The 18451-nt window shown below is 49.2% G+C and overlaps 2 protein-coding genes across 3 annotated transcripts in view; one reads left to right on the top strand and one right to left on the bottom strand.

Annotated features, from left to right (window-relative positions):
- The window catches only part of PAIP2 (poly(A) binding protein interacting protein 2), a 30143-nt gene extending 26007 nt beyond the window's left edge, over nt 1-4136 (top strand). For both annotated transcript variants that reach the window (XM_008014624.3, XM_073010664.1), the window contains one exon: nt 3123-4136. In XM_008014624.3, the coding sequence (XP_008012815.1) occupies nt 3123-3179 (57 nt within the window). In that variant the 3' untranslated portion in view covers nt 3180-4136. The remainder of the gene's footprint in view (nt 1-3122) is intronic.
- SLC23A1 (solute carrier family 23 member 1) lies at nt 958-17915 on the bottom strand. The gene is made up of 15 exons (XM_008014619.3): nt 17838-17915; nt 17110-17223; nt 16511-16668; nt 15442-15530; nt 15206-15273; nt 14852-15033; nt 14600-14720; nt 14322-14478; nt 13853-14000; nt 13223-13328; nt 12866-12995; nt 12616-12759; nt 12029-12124; nt 6734-7000; nt 958-1390 (listed from the first exon to the last, which is right to left on the bottom strand). Exons 1-14 carry the CDS (start codon nt 17871-17873, stop codon nt 6753-6755), a joined length of 1797 nt encoding a protein of 598 aa, XP_008012810.1. The 5' UTR covers nt 17874-17915; the 3' UTR covers nt 958-1390; nt 6734-6752.
- Between the last annotated feature and the right edge of the window lie 536 nt (nt 17916-18451).

Genomic DNA, 18451 nt, shown 5'->3' with positions numbered 1-18451 from the left:
GGAAAATTGTTATAACTAAACATTAGCACTAGTGAGAACTGACTGGGTCCACTGAACTAATCTATACACTGTAATTACCTATGAAGCATTAAATACAAAAACCAGTTCTTTACTTGCATCCCAACATGCTCAGTTGTCTGGGCATGTTAATTTTTTAAAAGTACTACAGAGGATTTATTATACAGCCAACCTGCCTGAGTTGGGCATTTGGAAAACATTCTTCTAAGGGATGGTATAGAGAGCACTGAAGTTTACATTGTGGTATAGCCTTTGTTGCAGTAAGTGATGGTAACCCATTTGAGCAGCCGTATGATCTGAATAGTCTGTAGGGTATGATGACTTACGGCTACATTAGTCACCGTAAATAATCCCAGTTACCCTGCAGAGTAACACTCTTGGCTGAGTATAATATATAGCTTTAATCTGGACCCAGTATAATTCCATAGTACAGAAGCTGGTTGGTTCTTAGTCTATGTGATACTACTTTGTTTCATTCTTATTCTTCTGTCGCTCCCAAAAGATAGTTCATTTAAGAACACTGTGCCTGGATATGGTGGCTCATGCCTGTAATCCCATCACCTTGGGAGGCCAAAGTGAGAGGATCACTTTGGAGTTCAAGACTAGCCAGGGCAACAAAGGGAGACCCTATTTCTACAAAAAGTTTAAGTTAGCTGAGTATGGTGGCACCGGCCTGTGGTCCCAGGTATTCGGGAGGCAGAGGCTAGAGGATCATTTGAGCCCAGGAGGCCGATGCTGCAGTGAGCTGTGATTGTGCCACTGCCCTCCAGTCTGAGCAACAGAGCGAGTCACTGTCTCAAAGAAAACAGGAAATGCTGCTTTTTTTCCTTAAATTTCACACTTTTAAAGTATAGATACATTATTTCCCTTGCTGGAAGGGAGAATATATCCTGTCCAAAGAAACTGCTATGTATAAATTACGAAACTAAAATTATTTCTTCAACATGATGTTTAATATTATGCATTAGTCTTGAAGTGATGTAGGGTCAAATTCAATGTAAAAGCCTTCCAGCATACCTACATTTCAGGCCCTGGAACCTGTCCTCATTTCTTTTTATTTTTATCAACTTGCAGTCTAAAATACCACAGAGGAAAATTTCTAGCTGTTCTTCCTAGATGCTGACAGGTCTGCTTAGGAGAATAAAGATTTAGAGACATAGCATAACATTGGTACGAGTCTCTAAGACTCAGACTTTGGCCCATCTCCCCCCACCCGTGGCGGTTTTTTTTAACTGATGCAAAAAATTGAATCCCAGAGAAAGATGACTTATCTGAGTTTACATAGAAGTTAGTTAGGGGCAGGGCTGGGATTTCAGACTTAAGTCTTCTGGTTCCCCATGTCGTTTTCTTTTCCTGTTATATACCATGCTTCCTGTGGGAATTAGAAGACGCAATTGTAGAAAAACAACTCCACATTTTTAGCGAGGATTCTAAAGTAAAATTAATCCATCAACAATTCCCCAGTTACTTTAATCATAATTTCAACACTTGTTTAACATGTTTCCTTGGTGTTTAGTCTTTAAAGAAAGCTACATACCATAGTTTGATTAACAGAATTCCTTGTTCAGTGCTATTCCTTTAATTTATGTGAAGTTACTGGATTTCTGGTTACACTTAAGCAAACTGAATTTCAATTCCTACTTTCTCTTTAGAAAATTGATGTAATTTCAAGCCTGTAATCCCAGCACTTTAGGAGGCCGAGACGGGCGGATCACGAGGTCAGGAGATCAAGACCATCCTGGCTAACCCGGTGAAACCCCGTCTCTAGTAAAAAATACAAAAAAGGCCAGGCGCGGTGGCTCAAGCCTGTAATCCCAGCACTTTGGGAGGCCGAGACGGGCGGATCACGAGGTCAGGAGATTAAGACCATCCTGGCTATCACGGTGAAACCCCGTCTCTACTAAAAATACAAAAAAAAATTAGCCAGGTGCGGTGGCGGGCGCCTGTAGTCCCAGCTACTCGGGAGGCTGAGGCAGGAGAATGGCGTAACCCGGGAGGCGGAGCTTGCAGTGAGCTGAGATCCGGCCACTGTACTCCAGCCTGGGCAGCAGAGCGAGACTCCGTCTCAAAAAAAAAAAAAAAAAAAAAATACAAAAAAATAGTCGGGCAAGGCGGTGAGCGTCTGTAGTCCCAGCTACTCGGGAGGCTGAGGCAGGAGAATGGCATAAAGCCGGGAGGCGGAGCTTGTAGTGAGCTGAGATCCGGCCACTGCACTCCAGCCTGGGCGACAGAGCGAGACTCGTCTAAAAAAAAAAAAAAAAGAAAGAAAAGAAAAGAAAAGAAAATTGATGTAATTTAGGCCGGGCACGGTGTTCTTGCCTATAATCCCAGCATTTTGGGAGGCCGAGGCAGGCAGATCACGAGGTCAGGAGATCAATACCATCCTGGCTAACACAGTGAAACCCCCGTCTTTACTAAAAATACAAAAAATTAGCTGGGTGTGGTGGCACGCACCTGTAGTCCCACCTACTCGGGAGGCTGAGGCAGGAGAATCACTTGAACCCAGGTGGCGGAGGTTGCAGTGAGCCTAGATCATGCCACTGCACTCCAGCCTGGGCGACAGAGTGAGACTCCATCACAAAAAAAAAAAAGAAAAAAGAAAAAATTGATGTAATTTGATATGATGTATAGCTTACATCTGGTTCCTCCTTTTTGGGGTTTTTTGGGGTTAAGTATAGTCTTACAGACTGAGTTTTGTCTTTTTTTTTTTTTTTTTTTTTTTGAGACAGAGTCTCACTGTGTTGCCCAGGCTGGAGTGCAGTGGCGCGATCTCGGCTCACTGCAAGCTCCGCCTCCCGGGTTCATGCCATTCTCCTGCCTTAGCCTCCCAAGTAGCTGGGACTATAGACACTCGCCACCATGCCCGGCTAATTTTTTGTATTTTTAATAAAGATGGGGTTTCACTGTGTTAGCCAGGATGGTCTTGATTCTGGCCTCGTGATCCGCCTCTTGGCCTCCCAAAGTGCTGGAATTACATGCGTGAGCCGCCACACCCAGCCCTTTTGTCTTTTTTGTTTGGAAGATGTTTTTGCATGAGGATCTAGGTTGAATTAGTACCTGAAACTATGTTAATGAACTTGCTTTTTTATGTGCTTATTTTCCAGGTCAAGAGCAATCTGAATCCAAATGCAAAGGAGTTTGTTCCTGGGGTGAAGTACTGAAATATTTGAGTAGACGGGGCCCTCTTTTGGTGGATGTAGCACAATTTCCACACTGTGAAGGCAGTATTAGAAGACTTAATTGTAAAAGCTCTCTCGTCACTGTGTTACACTTATGCATTGCCAAAGTTTTTGTTAGTCCTGCATGCTTAATAAAAGTGCTGAGACTGTTATTAAGTAAAAAGCTGTCAAACACTTACTGAAAATAGAATTGGCTCCATGGCTTGATGTGAAGACAGCAAGGAAAGAAGCACCAGTCAAGTTGTGAACAAGCACCAAATTAAAAGACCTAAACCTTACTAAATTGTCTTTTTTTTGAGGCTAAACTGGTCCCTTAGGGTTAACTAACACTTGTTAATGTCTAAACTTTAAAGTCAGTAAATTTAATTTGAGTTCCTACTGTTAAGCATATTTCTCAGACTTAAATTTGATTATGTCCCCATCAAAAAGAATCTCCATTTTCTGAAGGTCTATTAGTCAGTCAGAGATAATTTGTTATAGACGAGTATGTCATATTACTGAGGCTACAAGGTAGTCAGCAGATGAGTGCCATTCCAGGCTTTTCTGGTACGTTATTGTGTTAGAAATACTGAGTTATTACGTTACATCTGAGGAAGTATGTAATTTGAGAATTTTAACTTCTAAGGGATTCACTGCATCATAGCTATGCCTGTATAGAGTCTAACATATGACCAGTGCCAACCCATAATCCAGCTGAACAAAGATACTGTAACATTATGATTTGAGTGGTGCTTTTCCTTGCTTTGTTAACCATCACAAGAGTCTGCAGCACAACTTTTCTTTTAACAAAGCTAGAACAGTTTTGGCTTCTTAAACTTCATATTTGGGTAGGTTAAGCTGCCATACGTGTTCAGTGTGAATAGTGTTTAAGTTGAAAATATTGTAAAAAAATTATATTTTTTCAAAAATATTTAAAAAAATAAATAATAGTAGAACTGAGCAGATGGTTGTGTTTATTGGTGCTAGAATGTACTGTAGTGGTGTTACTCACTTGAGTATGGGCTCAGTGCCTTAGAACGATCTTGCTGGCAAAATATGCTAAGATTTCAGGCTTTGTTAGATTCTGACTAACAGGTATGTTGTTATGCAAGTATCTGTCCAGAATACAGCAATAGAATAACCCCATTGCCCCTCCTTGCTTCTTAATCACCTCAGACTTCAGTGTCAGTGGAATCCTAGATAGTCATGTAACAAACTTTATGGCTGAACAATATGATGGTGACCTTACTCTAATAGAACCTCTATTGTTTTTTGTTCTTCACAAGGGCTTTTCTTGAGCTTGTTAGGTTGAAAAAGATTAAGAAAGCCATATAGTCAGTTCTGACTCACATTCTTCTGAGAGTGGGGGGAGGTTCTTTGGTGTGGGCACATGTACCCCAGTGTGTGGTTGGTTGGTTGGTTGGTTTTTGGAGATGAAGTCTTGCTCTATCACCCAGCCTGGAGTATAGTGGCGCGATCTCAGCTCACTGCAACCTTCACCTCCCAGGTTCAAATGATTCTCCTGCTTCAGCCTCCCAAATAGCTAGGATTACAGGTGTCTGCCACCACACCTGGCTAATTTTTGTATTTTCAGTAGAGACCAAGTTTCACCATGTTAGCCAGGCTGGTCTTGAACTCCTGAATTCAGGTTATCCACCTGTCTTGGCCTCCCAGAGTGCTGGGATTACAGGCGTGAGCCACCACACCCAGCCTTTATTTATTTATTTATTTATTTATTTATTTATTTATTTATTTTCGAGACAGAGTCTCTTTCACCCAGGCTGGAGTGCAGTCGTGCAATCTCGGTTCAATGCAACCTCTGCCTCCTGGGTTCAAGGCGATTCTCCTGCCTCAGGCTCTCGAGTAGCTGGGGATTACAGGCGCCTACCACCACGCCTGGCTAATTTTTGTATTTTTTTAGTAGAGATGGGGTTTTGCCATGTTGGCCAGGCTGGACTCGAACTCCTGACCTCATGTGATCGCCGGTAAGAGTAAAAATTCTCGAATGTGGCTTTTGTTGGGAAAAAAATAAAAGGGGGCTCTAGGTTGGGTGCAGTGGCTCAAACCTGTAATCCCAGCACTTTGGGAGGCCAAGGCAGGTGAATCATTTGAGGTCAGGAGTTTGAGACCAGCCTGGCCAACATGGTGAAACCCTGTCTCTACTAAAAATACAAAAATTAGCTGGGCGTGGTGGTACGCAGCTGTAATCCCAGCTACTCAGGAGGCTGAGGCAAGAGAACTGCTTGAACCCCGGAGATGGAGGTTGCAGTGAGCCAAGAAGGTGCCACTGCACTCCAGCCTGGGCGACAGAACAGGACTCTGTCTCAAAAAAAATAAAAGGCCGGGGGGTGGGGGCTCTAACCAGACTTCCTGGATGTGAATCCTGTGATCATGGGCATGTCACTTAACCTTTCTGTACCTTCCTTTCCACATCTCTAAAATGGCAGTAATAACTGTCTCTGGATTATGTGAGTAGTTAATATATGTAAGCACTTAAGACATAGAAAGCCCTGTTTTAACTGTTGTTATTTTTACTATTAAGGAGTCATCTAGGCTAACCTCTCTTTTTGGGAACTTTTCTTATCTGTCTGGGGGAATGTGCACATTGAACCCACTTCAGTGTTTAGTAGAGAGCCAGGCATCTGCATTACATATAGTGATGGAAGGTTTCCGAGCATCAGCTGCCCATGCATTCTGAAGCCCTAAGGACAAAGGATCACTTCATTAGGGCTTGTACAGGTGTTCTTTTAGGATAAAGGCATCCTGTTTTAGGTGGTTTTAATTTTATGACGTTATTGAAACAAAGCAGTGTATATGAGAAGATTTTTCCTGTTCTTGTGCTGTATTTCTCAGCATTTTCCATGTCGCATATCAAAGTGATACTTGTCTAGCATACTGAAGTACAAGAATGAGGCTGCCCATGGCTGGGGTTCTTAGCTCAAAGACTCTAATTGGCCCAGATTCTGCCCAGGTGTCTGGAAGGCTAGAGGATCTGCATTTCAGCATACTTGTAGCCTCTTAGTTGCCCACACTAGTTGGGAAGTTCTGCTCTTACTATGAAATGGTAAAGGAATTCCACCCAAATTCTGTATATTTACTTTTTACCCAGCTCACCTTCTCTTTGAGGACATTCAAACAGTTTACAGGAAAGATAACTGAGTAGTTTAGTTTTTCTTTGGTTAAAGCGTAAGAATTTTTTTGTTTTGTTTTGTTTTGTTTTTGAGATGGAGTCTTGCTCTGTCGCCCAGGCTGGAGTGCAATGGCACGATATTGGCTCACTGCAAGCTCCCTCTCCCGGGTTCACGCCATTCTCCCGCCTCAGCCTCCCGAGTCGCTGGGACTACAGGTGCCCGCCACCACGCCCAGCTAATTTCTTTTTGTATTTTTAGTAGAGACGGGGTTTCACCGTGTTAGCCAGGATGGTCTCAATCTCCTGACCTCGTGATCCACCCGCCTCGGCCTCCCAAAGTGCTGAGATTACAGGCATGAGTCACTGCACCCAGCCAAGAATGTTTTGATTATTCAGCCCTCCCACAAAAACCATAGACACATCCTACCTTTCCTGGAAGTCATTTTTCAGACCTTGGTGCACACAGATGCAGTTTCTATATTTTCTGGAGTGTCTTCTGGAATTGCAAACTGATCTTTTGAACTTGAAGAAAATCCTTTGAAGACTGGACAGATAGGAATGTATTTCAGAAAGGCAATTCTTTTTACTATGCCCATCCCAATGGGGAAATCGTAGCTCTTGAGGCTGGAAGACGTGTCACTGTTGGCATGAGCCCCAGCTTTCCACTGTATCAGACCACGCTCCTCTGGGCTCCCTGGAAGAGGACAGTGGGATCATTTACCAAGGCCAGCAACCCTCAGCCGCCCCCACTTTCCGTAACGCACTCCTAAGGCAGACTTCTGGAATCAAGTATCTTTCTTAACTATCATTTGGTCCTGAAAAGTGGCTGAATCTATGGTTTCTGAGCTCCTAATTTGGCCAGAGCTCTAAGGAACACTAAAGGATACTAGTTATAATTAGTATTTATTGTATAACTACAGTGTGCCAGGCTGTGTGCTAAGTGCTTTAATTTCATTATATTGTTTCTTCAAAACATACCCCTGGGAGGTATATAGACACCATTGTACAAATTTTTATTTTATTTATTTTTTTGAGAGAGAGTCTTGCTCTGTTCCCCAGGCTGGAGTGCATTGGCGCGATCTCGGCTCACTGCAACCTCCTCCTCCCGGGTTCAAGCGATTATCCTGCCTCAGCCTCCTTAGCTGGGATTACAGGCATGCACCACCACGCCCAGCTAATTTTTGTATTTTTAGTAGAGACGGGATGTCACTATGTTGGTCAGGCTGGTCTTGAACTCCTGATCCACCCGGCTTGGCCTCCCAAAAGTGCTGGCATTATAAGCGTGAGTTACTATGCCCGGCCTATACAAACTTTTAAGATGAAGAAAGGGACAAAAATATTATTGTCAACCTCTGTGAGTGTGTGGGTAATGTGTGTTAGGCCCATGGGGACCAAATCAGGCCCAGATGGTGTTCTAGGGGTAAGGCAGGCATATTTTGAAACACTATAATCAGTATTAACATTTCGTATTATGATTCCATATGTGAAAAACTCATTTTTATAATACAAACTTCAGAAAGTCAAGCTAAATAAAATCTTTGATGGAGGTGGGGATACACCAAATAATTTTTTTTTTTTTTTTTTTTGAGACAGAGTATTGCTCTGTTGCCCAGGATGGAGCGCAGTGGGTTGATCTCGGCTCACTGCAGCCTCAGCCTCCCAAGTAGCTGGGATTACAGGTGTGAGCCACCGTACCTGGCTAATTACTCTATTTTTAATAGAGATGGGGTTTCAGCATGTTGGCCAGGCGCTGGTCTCAAACTCCTGACCTCAAGTGATCAGTCCGCCTTGGCCTCGCAAAGTTCTGGGATTATAGGCGTGAGCCACTGCGCCTGGCTAGTAATTTTTACAACTAGGAATTTTCCCTCAGGTGGAGGAGCGTCACATGAGATCTCAGGTTTTCACAAGAGGGCTGGGATCGACAAAGACTGAAATACTATAAATCTAGCAGAAGGAGTGGGGATTTCCACTTGCTGGCCGCCCAGGCTGAGAACAAACCCATGAGTAGCACAAACCAAGTTATGTTCCAAAATCTCACAGGAGAGGGCACTGAGGGAAGGTGAAGTCCCCAGGGAAGACTACCTGGAAGAGACACTGTTTGATTGGGCTTGGCTGTACAAAGGGCACACACAGTGGGCAGAGTAGAGTGGGATGAGCCGTAGGTGTGGTGTAGGACTATGTTCCTGGTATCTGATTACCTCGCACCACTGCCAAGACATACGTGGCAGCCAGCCCAGAGCTCCGTCTAGCAGACCAGCCAGCCTGCCCACTACATCCCAACCTTCAGTGCCTTCTCTACTCTCCAAGCCCCCTCCTTTTTCCTAGGCCTCACCCACTCTCCCTCATCGATAAACCCTCCCAATAACTCCAGCCCAGCTTCATTGATTTCATTGCTTGCTTAAATCTAGTTTTACCACCTATCTTGTGCCAGGAGCTCCTCTACACAAATTGTTACTGACTTAACACTTTTTGGCATATCCTCCTCAGTGTCTGATTCAGGGCCAAGCTGGCAAGCTCTAGCAGCGTGTGCTGAACTAAACAGACTGCCTTCTAGTTTGGGCTATGGATAGGTAAAGACAAAGAACACCCTGTCTACTAAAAATACAAAAAAATTAGCCAGGCGTGGTGACCGGCGCCTGTAGTCCCAGCTACTTGGGAGGCTGAGGCAGGAGAATGGCGTGAACCCAGGAAGCGGAGCCAAGATCACGCCACTGCGCTCCAGCCTGGGCGACAGAGCGAGACTCCATCTCAAAAAAAAAAAAAAAAAAAAAAAAAAGCAAGTGCAAAGTGACCCATCCCCAGCAGGAAGTTAAGGGCTGGAAAAGGCTTTTGCTATTCCATGGTTAAGGACAGGGTTTTGAGCCAGCTAGACCTTAGTTTGAATCCAGATTGTGTGACCTTAGGCAAGTGACTTAACATCCCTGAGCTTTAGGTTCCTCAGTGTATACTGAAGACTGCTGAGCTTATGTGGCATGACACACAGGATGACAGTTGTGATGCTCAGGTGGGTTGAAAGGTGGGGTATAAGGGACTCAGGCGGTTCTACAGCTGTCGTTAAGGATAGCTTAAGCTAGCCACCCAAGTCACAAAGAAGCCTCTTCATGTACAGACGCCTACCCAGATGCTCTCCACCTCCTCATATCCCCTAGGCACTGAGGCTGCCACTTGACTCTCTCAGGCCCATAGGATGGTCTGTTCCAGCCCCAATCTAGCATCCTCTAAATGGGGAGGGGTGAGTACCATGTTCAAATACCTACCCATCCATTGAAGGGACAGCTGCTACCAAGAGCACCGTCTGATTCTGCCTAAAATCCTATGGGGAACCCTGGCCCTCCTCTGTCCTCCCCAACCCCAAACCACCAGCTGTGCAGAGACAGCCTCTGACACCTATGTTATATGAATATAAACACTTCGATCTTCAGACAGGGAGGAAGACAGGACCTGTGGCTGTGATCAGGCCGGTAAGTGACTGGGGATGGAGGCCCATCTTCTTGCTGCTACCATCCCTTATGTCCCTATACTGATGCAATCATTAACTCCCGTCTCCATGGAGCCTTCCCCACTCCTGCAGCCCAGGTCCCCTGAAGCCCTCCAGCAGAGGCAGTATGGTGCATTGGATGGGACACAGGCTATTGACTGCGTCAGATGGATATTGTTAAAAATCCCAGATTTAGTGAGATGGTATATAGCATGCACTTGTACTCTCAGCTCCTCAGGTGGCTGAGGCAGAAGGACTGCTTGAGTCCAGGAGTTTGAGGCTGTAGTATGCTATGATCACACCTGTGAATAACCACTGCACTCTAGCCTGGGCAACATAGACCCCCATCTCAATTTAAAAATAGAGGCCAGGTGTGGTGGCTCATGCCTGTAATCCTAGCCGAGGTGACTAGGATTTGGGAGGCCAAGGTGGGCGGATCACCTGAGGTCAGGAGTTTGAAACTACCCTGGCCAACGTGGTGAAAGCCTGTCTCTACTAAAAATACAAAAATTAGCTGGGCGTGGTGGTGTGCGCCTGTAATCCCAGCTACTTGGGAGGCTGAGACAAGAGAATCGCTTGAGTTCAGGAGGTGGAGGTGGCAGTGAGCTGAGATCATGCCATTGTGCTCCAGCCTGGGTGACAAGAGCAAGACTCTGTCTCAAAAAAAAAAAAAAAAAAAAAAAAAAAATAGAGGCCAGGTGTGGCTCACACCTATAATCCCAGTACTTTGGGAGGCTGAGATGGGAGGATCACTTGAGCCCAGGAGTTCGAAACCAATCTTGGCAATAAAGTGAGACCCCATCTCTACAAAAAATTCAAAAATTAGCCGGGCATGGTGGCATGCACCTGTGCACTGGTAATCCCAATTACTTGGGAGGCTGAGGCAGGAGGGTCACTTAAGCCCAGGAGTTTGAGGCTGTAGTGAGCCATGATTGCGCCACTGCACTCTGGTCTGGGTGATAGTCTGAGACCCTGTCTCAATTAAAATATATATCCCAGATTTGCGATGTTTTAATTTTTTTTTTTTTTTGAGATGGAGTCTCACCCTGTCACCCAGGCTAGAGTGCAATGGCATGGTCTCGGCTCACTGCAACCTTTGCCTCCCAGGTTCAAGCAATTTTCCTGCCTCAGCCTCCTGAGTAGCTGGGATTACAGGCACCCACCACCACACCCAGCTAATTTTTACATTTTTAGTAGAGACAGGGTTTTACCATGTTGGCTAGGTGGTCTCGAACTCCTGACCTCGTGATCTGCCCACCTCAGCCTCCCAAAGTGATGGGATTACAGGCATGAGCCACCACACCTGGCTTCGATGTTTTAATTTTGTGACTTTATGACTGTGGTTTTTGAGGATGAAGTAAGACACTTAGCTCTGCCTGACCTATAGTAGATGTTTGGTAAATGTTAACTGTTTGTTATCAGAGCACCTGATGACATTTATTTTATATATTTACTGGCACCTTTATGTGGGCCCCACAAAGTATCCTCCACAATCTTTGCAAAAAGCTCTGGTACCAAAGGGAAATGTTAGTGGCTCTTCTAGTCGCCATTGTGGCAGGCTGCTGACATATTTGGAGTGGATGGATTTTGCCAACAAACTGATGCTGCATTTATCTCTGTCCTACTCTGAAAAAGCAAAGACATCCCTTAGCCCAGTGGCTATTAAGAAATGGAGAGGAGGCCAGGTGCAGTGGCTCATGCCTGTAATCCCAGCTGGCGGATTACTTGAGGTCAGGACTTCAAGACCAACCTGCCCAACATGGTGAAACCCCCATCTCTACTAAAAATATGAAAATTACCTGGGCATGGTGGCAGGCACCTGTAGTCCCAGCTACTCGGGAGGCTGAGGCAGGAGAATTACTTGAACCCCAGAGGTGGAGGTTGCAGTGAACTGAGATTGTACCACTGCACTCCAGCCTAGGTGACAGGGTGAGACTCCATCTCAAAAAAAAAAAAAAGAAAGAAAGAAAAGAAAAAGAAAGAAATGGAACAAATGGAAAGGAAAGGATTCACAGGACCCAACAGTGACTCTCCTGGCCCAATCCTCTTCAAGACTTCTGAGGCATGTCTGTGCCTCATTCTCTCCCTCCAGCCAGTGAGAACTCCGCCAGCCCATCTGTTCCTGATGCTCCCTGCAGGGCCTGCATCGCATGGTACCTAGCCACAGCTCCAGCTTAGAGGCCATCTGTTGGAATGCATGAGTCCTGCTTAGTTCTTCATTCCCCTCCCAGGACTGAACCATACCTGGCACTGTGTTGTCAAGTATGAAAGCAAGGCACCCGCCCACAAACATCTCCGTGGTCAGCAGCACAGTCAGAATCTGATCCACTTCAAGAATGCCTGTGGAATAGGCCAAGGGCCAATGGGTGTCATGGCCCAATTCGGAGAGCAGAGTTGAGGGACTTCCTCTTGTGCAGCCATGGCAAAGGAACAGTACAAAACCCTGTCTCAAACCTATCTCTGTCTTTCCTATCTCTGGGCTCAAATCCCAATTCTGCCAGTTGCTAGTTGTTCACCTGGGACAAAGCACTGAGCCTCTCTGAGCCTCATGTTGCTCATCTGGAAAGTTGAAATGATAATGGACAAATGATAAATATAGATAAATAGATCTATGGAGCTGTTTTGAAAAATAAGCACATGTAAAGGTCAATATCTGTCCACAGGAAGTGTCTTAGTAAAGGACAGCTGTGACCCAGGCTCTCAGCTGCTGATTGACACCCAGAGTTGGGTAGGATTTGTGGCTGTAGCTGTGTGGAGCCTTTGAGGGAGGGGGCTGTGCTCAAAGTTTTGGACCCACCCCACCTTTGGAGACAGTAAACAGCTGGAGGCACCTGTATTGATGGCTCCAGGGTTGGACTCCAGGTAATTGGGCAGCGTGAGCCCGAAGAACATGGAAAATCCGAGCACGAAGAGGTTGCGAGAGGAGTTCATGTCCACAAATTGCAGGTTGGACAGCCCCACAGCTGTAATCATGCCTAAGGGCGCAAGAGAACCACTGGAGGCGTCGCACACGCGCAATCCAGGTGGGTCCCACCACTCGGTGACCTGCACCGCGACCCGTGGCCCGCGCCAGACACTCACCAAACAGAGTGCAGAACATGCCTCCCAGGATGGGGTCAGGGAGCGAGGCGAAGAGGGCCGTGAACTTGCCGATGGTGCCCAGGACCAGCATGATAGCCGCACCATACTGCACCACGCGCCGGCTGCCCACCTGCCAGGGAGCCAGCGGAGGAGCTAGACCAGGGGACGAGGCTGGGGCGGGGTTAGTTCCAGGGGCGGGGCCTGTTATAAGAGCGAGGCATAAACCTGCTGGGGCTTGATGCGGGGGCGAGGCCTCTCAAAGACAGGGTGGGGCTAAACCAAAGTGGGGACGGGGTTGGGGCGGGGCCTACGGCCCACAGAATTAGATCGGGACTTGGCTCCGGCTCGTCGCAACACCTTGGTAATCCCCAGGACGCCAATGTTGGGACTGGAAGAGGTGGACCCGTTGCCCGTGCCCAACAGCCCCGCGATGATGCAGCAAATGCCTTCGGTGAAGATGCCCCTGTAAGGAAAGGGCGAGTTGGGGCTCGATCCAGCCTCTGCACCAGCCTGTGTTCCCCATCATCTTAGCGGTCCGCCGTCCTCTGGCGCTGTGGGGGCTGCAGCTAACAGCTGTAGCACTCCCTACTCCAGGCCAGAGTGCTCAGGCTCCAAAGCTAGTCCCAGTGCCCTGGCACTTAAATTCTGTGGGCAATTCTGGCCTTCAATTTCCTCCTGGGATAAATACCGGTGCCCGTCTCACAAAATGCTTCACAGATTGCATAAGAATGCACAGCCAGAGCCGGACACATCATGGGCTGTCAATGATGGTGGTTCCCCTCGGACTCCACCGTCTTCTCAGCTACTCCCAGCAACCACAGAAGGGTGATAAGAGGGCATCCCCATCGCACAAGCAAGGAGAATGAAGTCTGGAGCGTGTTCCCGACTTGCCTAAGCCTAGCCCCTGGGCCTCCACCCCGTTCCTGTGTGTGTGCTTCCTGGAGGACCCCTGAGGAGATCAGATACTGAGGAGGGCAGGTAGGCTACCTGTTGATAGCATGTACTGGTGGGGGTGGCGCACCAGCCAGGCGCGCACAGGCATAGTAATCTCCAATGGACTCAATGATGCCTGCCAGAGTGGCGCTGAACATTCCCAGGACGGCAGCTGCAGTCACTGTGGGCAGGCCCCACTGACCTGTGCCGGAGGGAGACAGGATGGTTGGCTACAGTGAGGAGACTGTGATGGTTAGGAATAGACAGGGCAGTGCTGGAAGGAGCAAGAGCAGTTAAGGAGACCTCAGGCTGGGATGGGAGCTATACAGTTGTGGGAGCTTATTTGGGTCACTCAGAGCCAGGAAGTGGGACTGAAGCTTTGTCTAAGTAAAACACTGCTCTGCTGGGCACACTATAAATGTGCGGCTAATGCTAGGTGTGTCACCTGCTGGACTGGGGTCACCAGGATTGTCTCATAGGTGGTCTCAGTTGGGGACAGAGCGGCCCAAGGGATGTTGCTCACAGGGGTAGGGGATGCGGATCCAGGGCGCAATAGCCATGATGTCACCACGGGCATCGGTTCGTGCCTGGAAGCCATAGGCTTTCGGGTCTGTGGGCAGGACGTCTGTCAAGGTCAGGACATAGCAGAGCAGCCACACGGTCATGATGGCCAGCACGATCTGAAGCAGGGGGGTGGGGGGGCACTGAAGGCACTGGAGGTCTCTGTCCAGGCTAACCTGCTCCCACCTCAGCCCAAGCCCTGGCCATAGTCCCAGCCCCAGCCACCTGCCAGGTCCTCACAGGAAACATTTTGAAGATCTGGATGCGAAGAAGAGTGAGGCCCTTGCCCCAGCGGTAGACAGGCAGCAGGAAGGTGAGGTTGCGCAGGTACTGGGAGAAGAGGATGATCAGGAGAATGGAGCTGGGGGCAGAGGCACAATCAGGAAGTGGACGGGAGGCCAGGCTGGGGCCAGGATCCGGGAAGAAGGATGAAGGACATGAAGAGGGTGGGGTGTTGGGGCTGGGCAGGGATCAGGCCTGGTGCCTGCTCACCAAGCTGAGATGCCCCAGTGGGAGCCAGCTCGGTCGCCAGCAGCTTGGAAGACAGAGAGGCCAATGAGGGAGACAGTGGGGGTGACTGTGAGAGGCCCAATGTAGTTTAGGAGGGCGCCAGGCAGCCCCAGCAGGCCAATCACCACCTCCACCATGCTGGACACCATGATTGCACCCTGGACCTGGAAGGGCAAACATCAGCTGTAAGTCACCATGTAAAGGTCGTGACCTGGCTACTGTTAGCAGGAACAACGCTCCTGGACCACCTCCTTAAATCCCCAAACTCAGCTGCCACCCTCACTCCCATATAGCCCCTCCTCAGGACCCAGCTTCTACCCTTATGTGCAAACCCACCTCCCGTATCCGTGGGTGCCAGATATGAGAGGTGTTCAGGGGCAGACTCCAGTTACCGTAGATCTCCTCTGGGGGTAGAGTCAGGGACACACACATGGACCAGGTACAGAGACAAGAGAGGGAGAGAAGATGCTGCCATGACTGCACCCTGGTGTCTGGACCCGGGACAGTTGCTCAGACCTCCAGGTCTCTGGGCCTTCCCTTTTCCCCAGTGTGGACCCCAGAAGTGTACCCACCTTCTGAGGGGCATTTCCATCTCTCCAGAGCCAGTATGGCTTTGGCTGGAACCAGAAATGCAAAGGCACTGGCCTGAAACAGCGGCAGCCTGAAGGAGAGGCACAGAGCAACAGGGTGGGGAGGAAGGATATAGATGTGGGGAGAGATCAGGAAAGGAGAGCACAGAGAGAATGACAGAGACACGAGGGATAAGGGCAGATGAAAGTCGCTGAGGCCCCAGGGAAGACCAACTGTAACATTTTGGCTGCCCAAGGAAGAAAACAAATGGAGCCCCCAACTCAAAACCTGCCCCCTTTCCTTCCCACCACCAGCTCCTGCACTGTTAGGAGGGAGCACCTGCCCGGAAGTGGACAGCTCAGTTCCCACATCCAGATTTCTCTCACAATCTTCCCCTGCCCCCCGCCGCTCAAACAGCTCAAATGCCACCCAAGCCTAGGGCTGTGCGCTCGGGAGCGTGGGGCCCTGGGAGGGTGGGCTGTTGAAGAGGCTGGCACCGGCCCTGGGAGCTAGCTCAGGGCTGCCATTTGGGCAGTATTCAGAATGGGGCTTAAGAGCGGAGAGCTGGCCAGGCTCGGTGGTTCATGCCTGTAATCCCAGCACTTTGGGAGGCCGAGGCGGGTGGATACAAATGCAAAATTAGCTAGGCATGGTGGTGCGTGCCTGTAATCCCAGTTACTCGGGAGGCTGAGGTAGAAGAATCGCTTGAACCCAGGAGGTGGAGGTTGTGGTGAGCCAAGATTATGCCACTGCACTCCAGCCTAGGCAACAAGAGTGAAACTCTGTCTCCAAAAAAAAAAAAAAAAAAAAAAAGGGGGGGATAGCCAGCGAGGGTACATTCCCTTCCCTTAATTCCCTTCCCTTAAACTTGCAGATGCTTGGTCTTTGAGTGTGCCTAGATCAAGGTTCCCAGGGTCAGGGCTGCGCTGCCCAGCTCTAAGGCTGGCCTGGGATAGGAGAAGCAGTTGGAGGCAGATAGTGGCTTTTTTGTCTCACCGGTGTCCTCTGAGAGCCCACCTGCCCCTGCTGTGTGGATCACGGGGAGGGGGGAGGGGGAGCTGGGCGGCTCACCGGATGCCCAGGGTGGTCTGGATGAGAGTGGTGATGCCCACGCACGTGAAGATGGTGCCGATGAGCTGACTAACCATGTGCTGGTCGTGGCCCACACACAGCGCCTCAGCCAGCAGGAAGGGCACGGCGATGGTGCCACTGAAGCATGTCAGGTAGTGCTGGGCGGAGGGAGAGAGCAGAGTGCATGAGGCAGGACCCTAGAGCTCCAGGGAGAGGGGACAGCCTAGTGTCCTCATGCCTGCCTCAGCAGGCCTTGACCTGGCTGCCTGCCCAGGAAACGCAGTCCCCACAAGGGATTCCCAGAGAGCTACTGCTGACCACTCTGGGGGTCACTAATTTCCACCCAAGTTATTCCTGTGGCTTCTGTGGAGTTAGCTCTGCACCCTGTCACCAACACTCCACCTGGCAAGTGTCACACGCCCCCAGGGAGTTCATCCTCTTTTAGGACTCAGTCTCTTCCCCACCCCTGCCTGCTGACAGCCATGTGCTGACCTCAGGTTTTTCTTCTTGTTACCCAAGATACTCCCTGCTGGCCAGGGACAGGCTGGAGTCACCGCGGAGTGTGCAGAGTGAGGGCAGGGAGGCCCTGGGGGACCCACCTGGAAGCCCAGCAGGATGCACAGGTACCAAGGCGGCACGTCCTCGATCTTGTACAACATGTCAAACTTAGGCTCTGTGGGTAGGGGGGTCGGAGGGTCCCTGGGGGATTCATGCTAGGGGCAGCAGAGATAAGTAGCTTAGGGTGGCGTGATGGGGACAGACAAAATCCATTCTGCCCCGAAAACAATCAGGCAGCCCGAGTGGCCTGTCAGCAACTGAGAGTGGGGTCCCTGCCCTCCCCAACAGTTCATCCACCCGGTTCCCACTCGGCCTGGCCACAGTTGTCTCCCACTTCACATTGCTTCCCACAGGGATGAGTCTATTGTGCCAGCTTCTAGAGCCCTCAGGACCTGTCATTTTAGCCAGGGAAATGGACCCCTAAGTCAGAGGTCTGGGGACCACAGGAGAGGGGGCCAAGAGGGCTCGAGACTGTGGACAAGTCCAATCCGGTCCCACCTCTGCCCCCTGGAGATCTTTGGGGTGTCACTGGCGGGGAGGTTAGGCCTCTCCTGAACCCCAACCTAGAGTCAGCCAGTCCCCAAGCTGCAGGCTTCTTGACCCCCACCCCCACCCATCCCCCAGTTGCCACATTCAGTTTAGGACAGTCACTCTTTATCAAGTTCATCAGAATGTTTATCTCTGGCCTCCCGGGAGAAGGCCTGCACAGGCCCTCCAGCCCCCCACCGCCCCCTGCCCCCACCTAGCCCCCACCCGCAGCCTCCAGCACCTGTGTCGGGCCCTCGGGGTCCTCGTGGGCCCTCATCTTTGGGGCACAGGTTTGAGCAGTTCCTGAGGAGAAGAGGGGATGACTTTACAAAGGCCAAGGAGGAGGACTTTACTCCACATATCAGGCATTGTTCAAAGTAAATCTGTAACCAGATGCCCAGCTCCGGATTGCGAAAGGGGGGCCTGGGCAGAGGTAATGTATTAACTCTCACTAGGGCAGTAAAAGCCACCCAAGCCTCTGCCACATGTGCCCTTCCCTGCCCACATCTGCACCTGGGTGCTGGACCTGTTCTTGTTTCCCAAGAGAGGGCCAGAGTCGAGGGGGTGAGGACCAGAAGTTTACCAAGCCCCAGGTGAGGGGAGAAAGAGGGAGTGGAAACAGGCACTTATTATGTAACCCCCTGTATTAGGCCCTTCCCCATTTATTAATAACCAGTTCATCATTATCATCATCATCATAGTCATTCTCGTTATTAAGGAATGGCCTTGTGCCAAGAAACATGGATTTGCACTGTCCCAAGTAACCCCTGTGCTGGGCAGTATTAACCCCTTTAATAGTGAAGGAAACAGATTCAGTAGCTGTGATTTGACCCAAGCCATGCAGATAGCAAGGTT

This window comes from Chlorocebus sabaeus, chromosome 23, assembly GCF_047675955.1.
Source record: "Chlorocebus sabaeus isolate Y175 chromosome 23, mChlSab1.0.hap1, whole genome shotgun sequence".
NCBI classification, from domain to species: domain Eukaryota; kingdom Metazoa; phylum Chordata; class Mammalia; order Primates; family Cercopithecidae; genus Chlorocebus; species Chlorocebus sabaeus.
The sequence above is the reverse complement of the archived record's forward strand: the minus strand, read 5'-3'. Positions and strand labels throughout refer to the sequence as shown.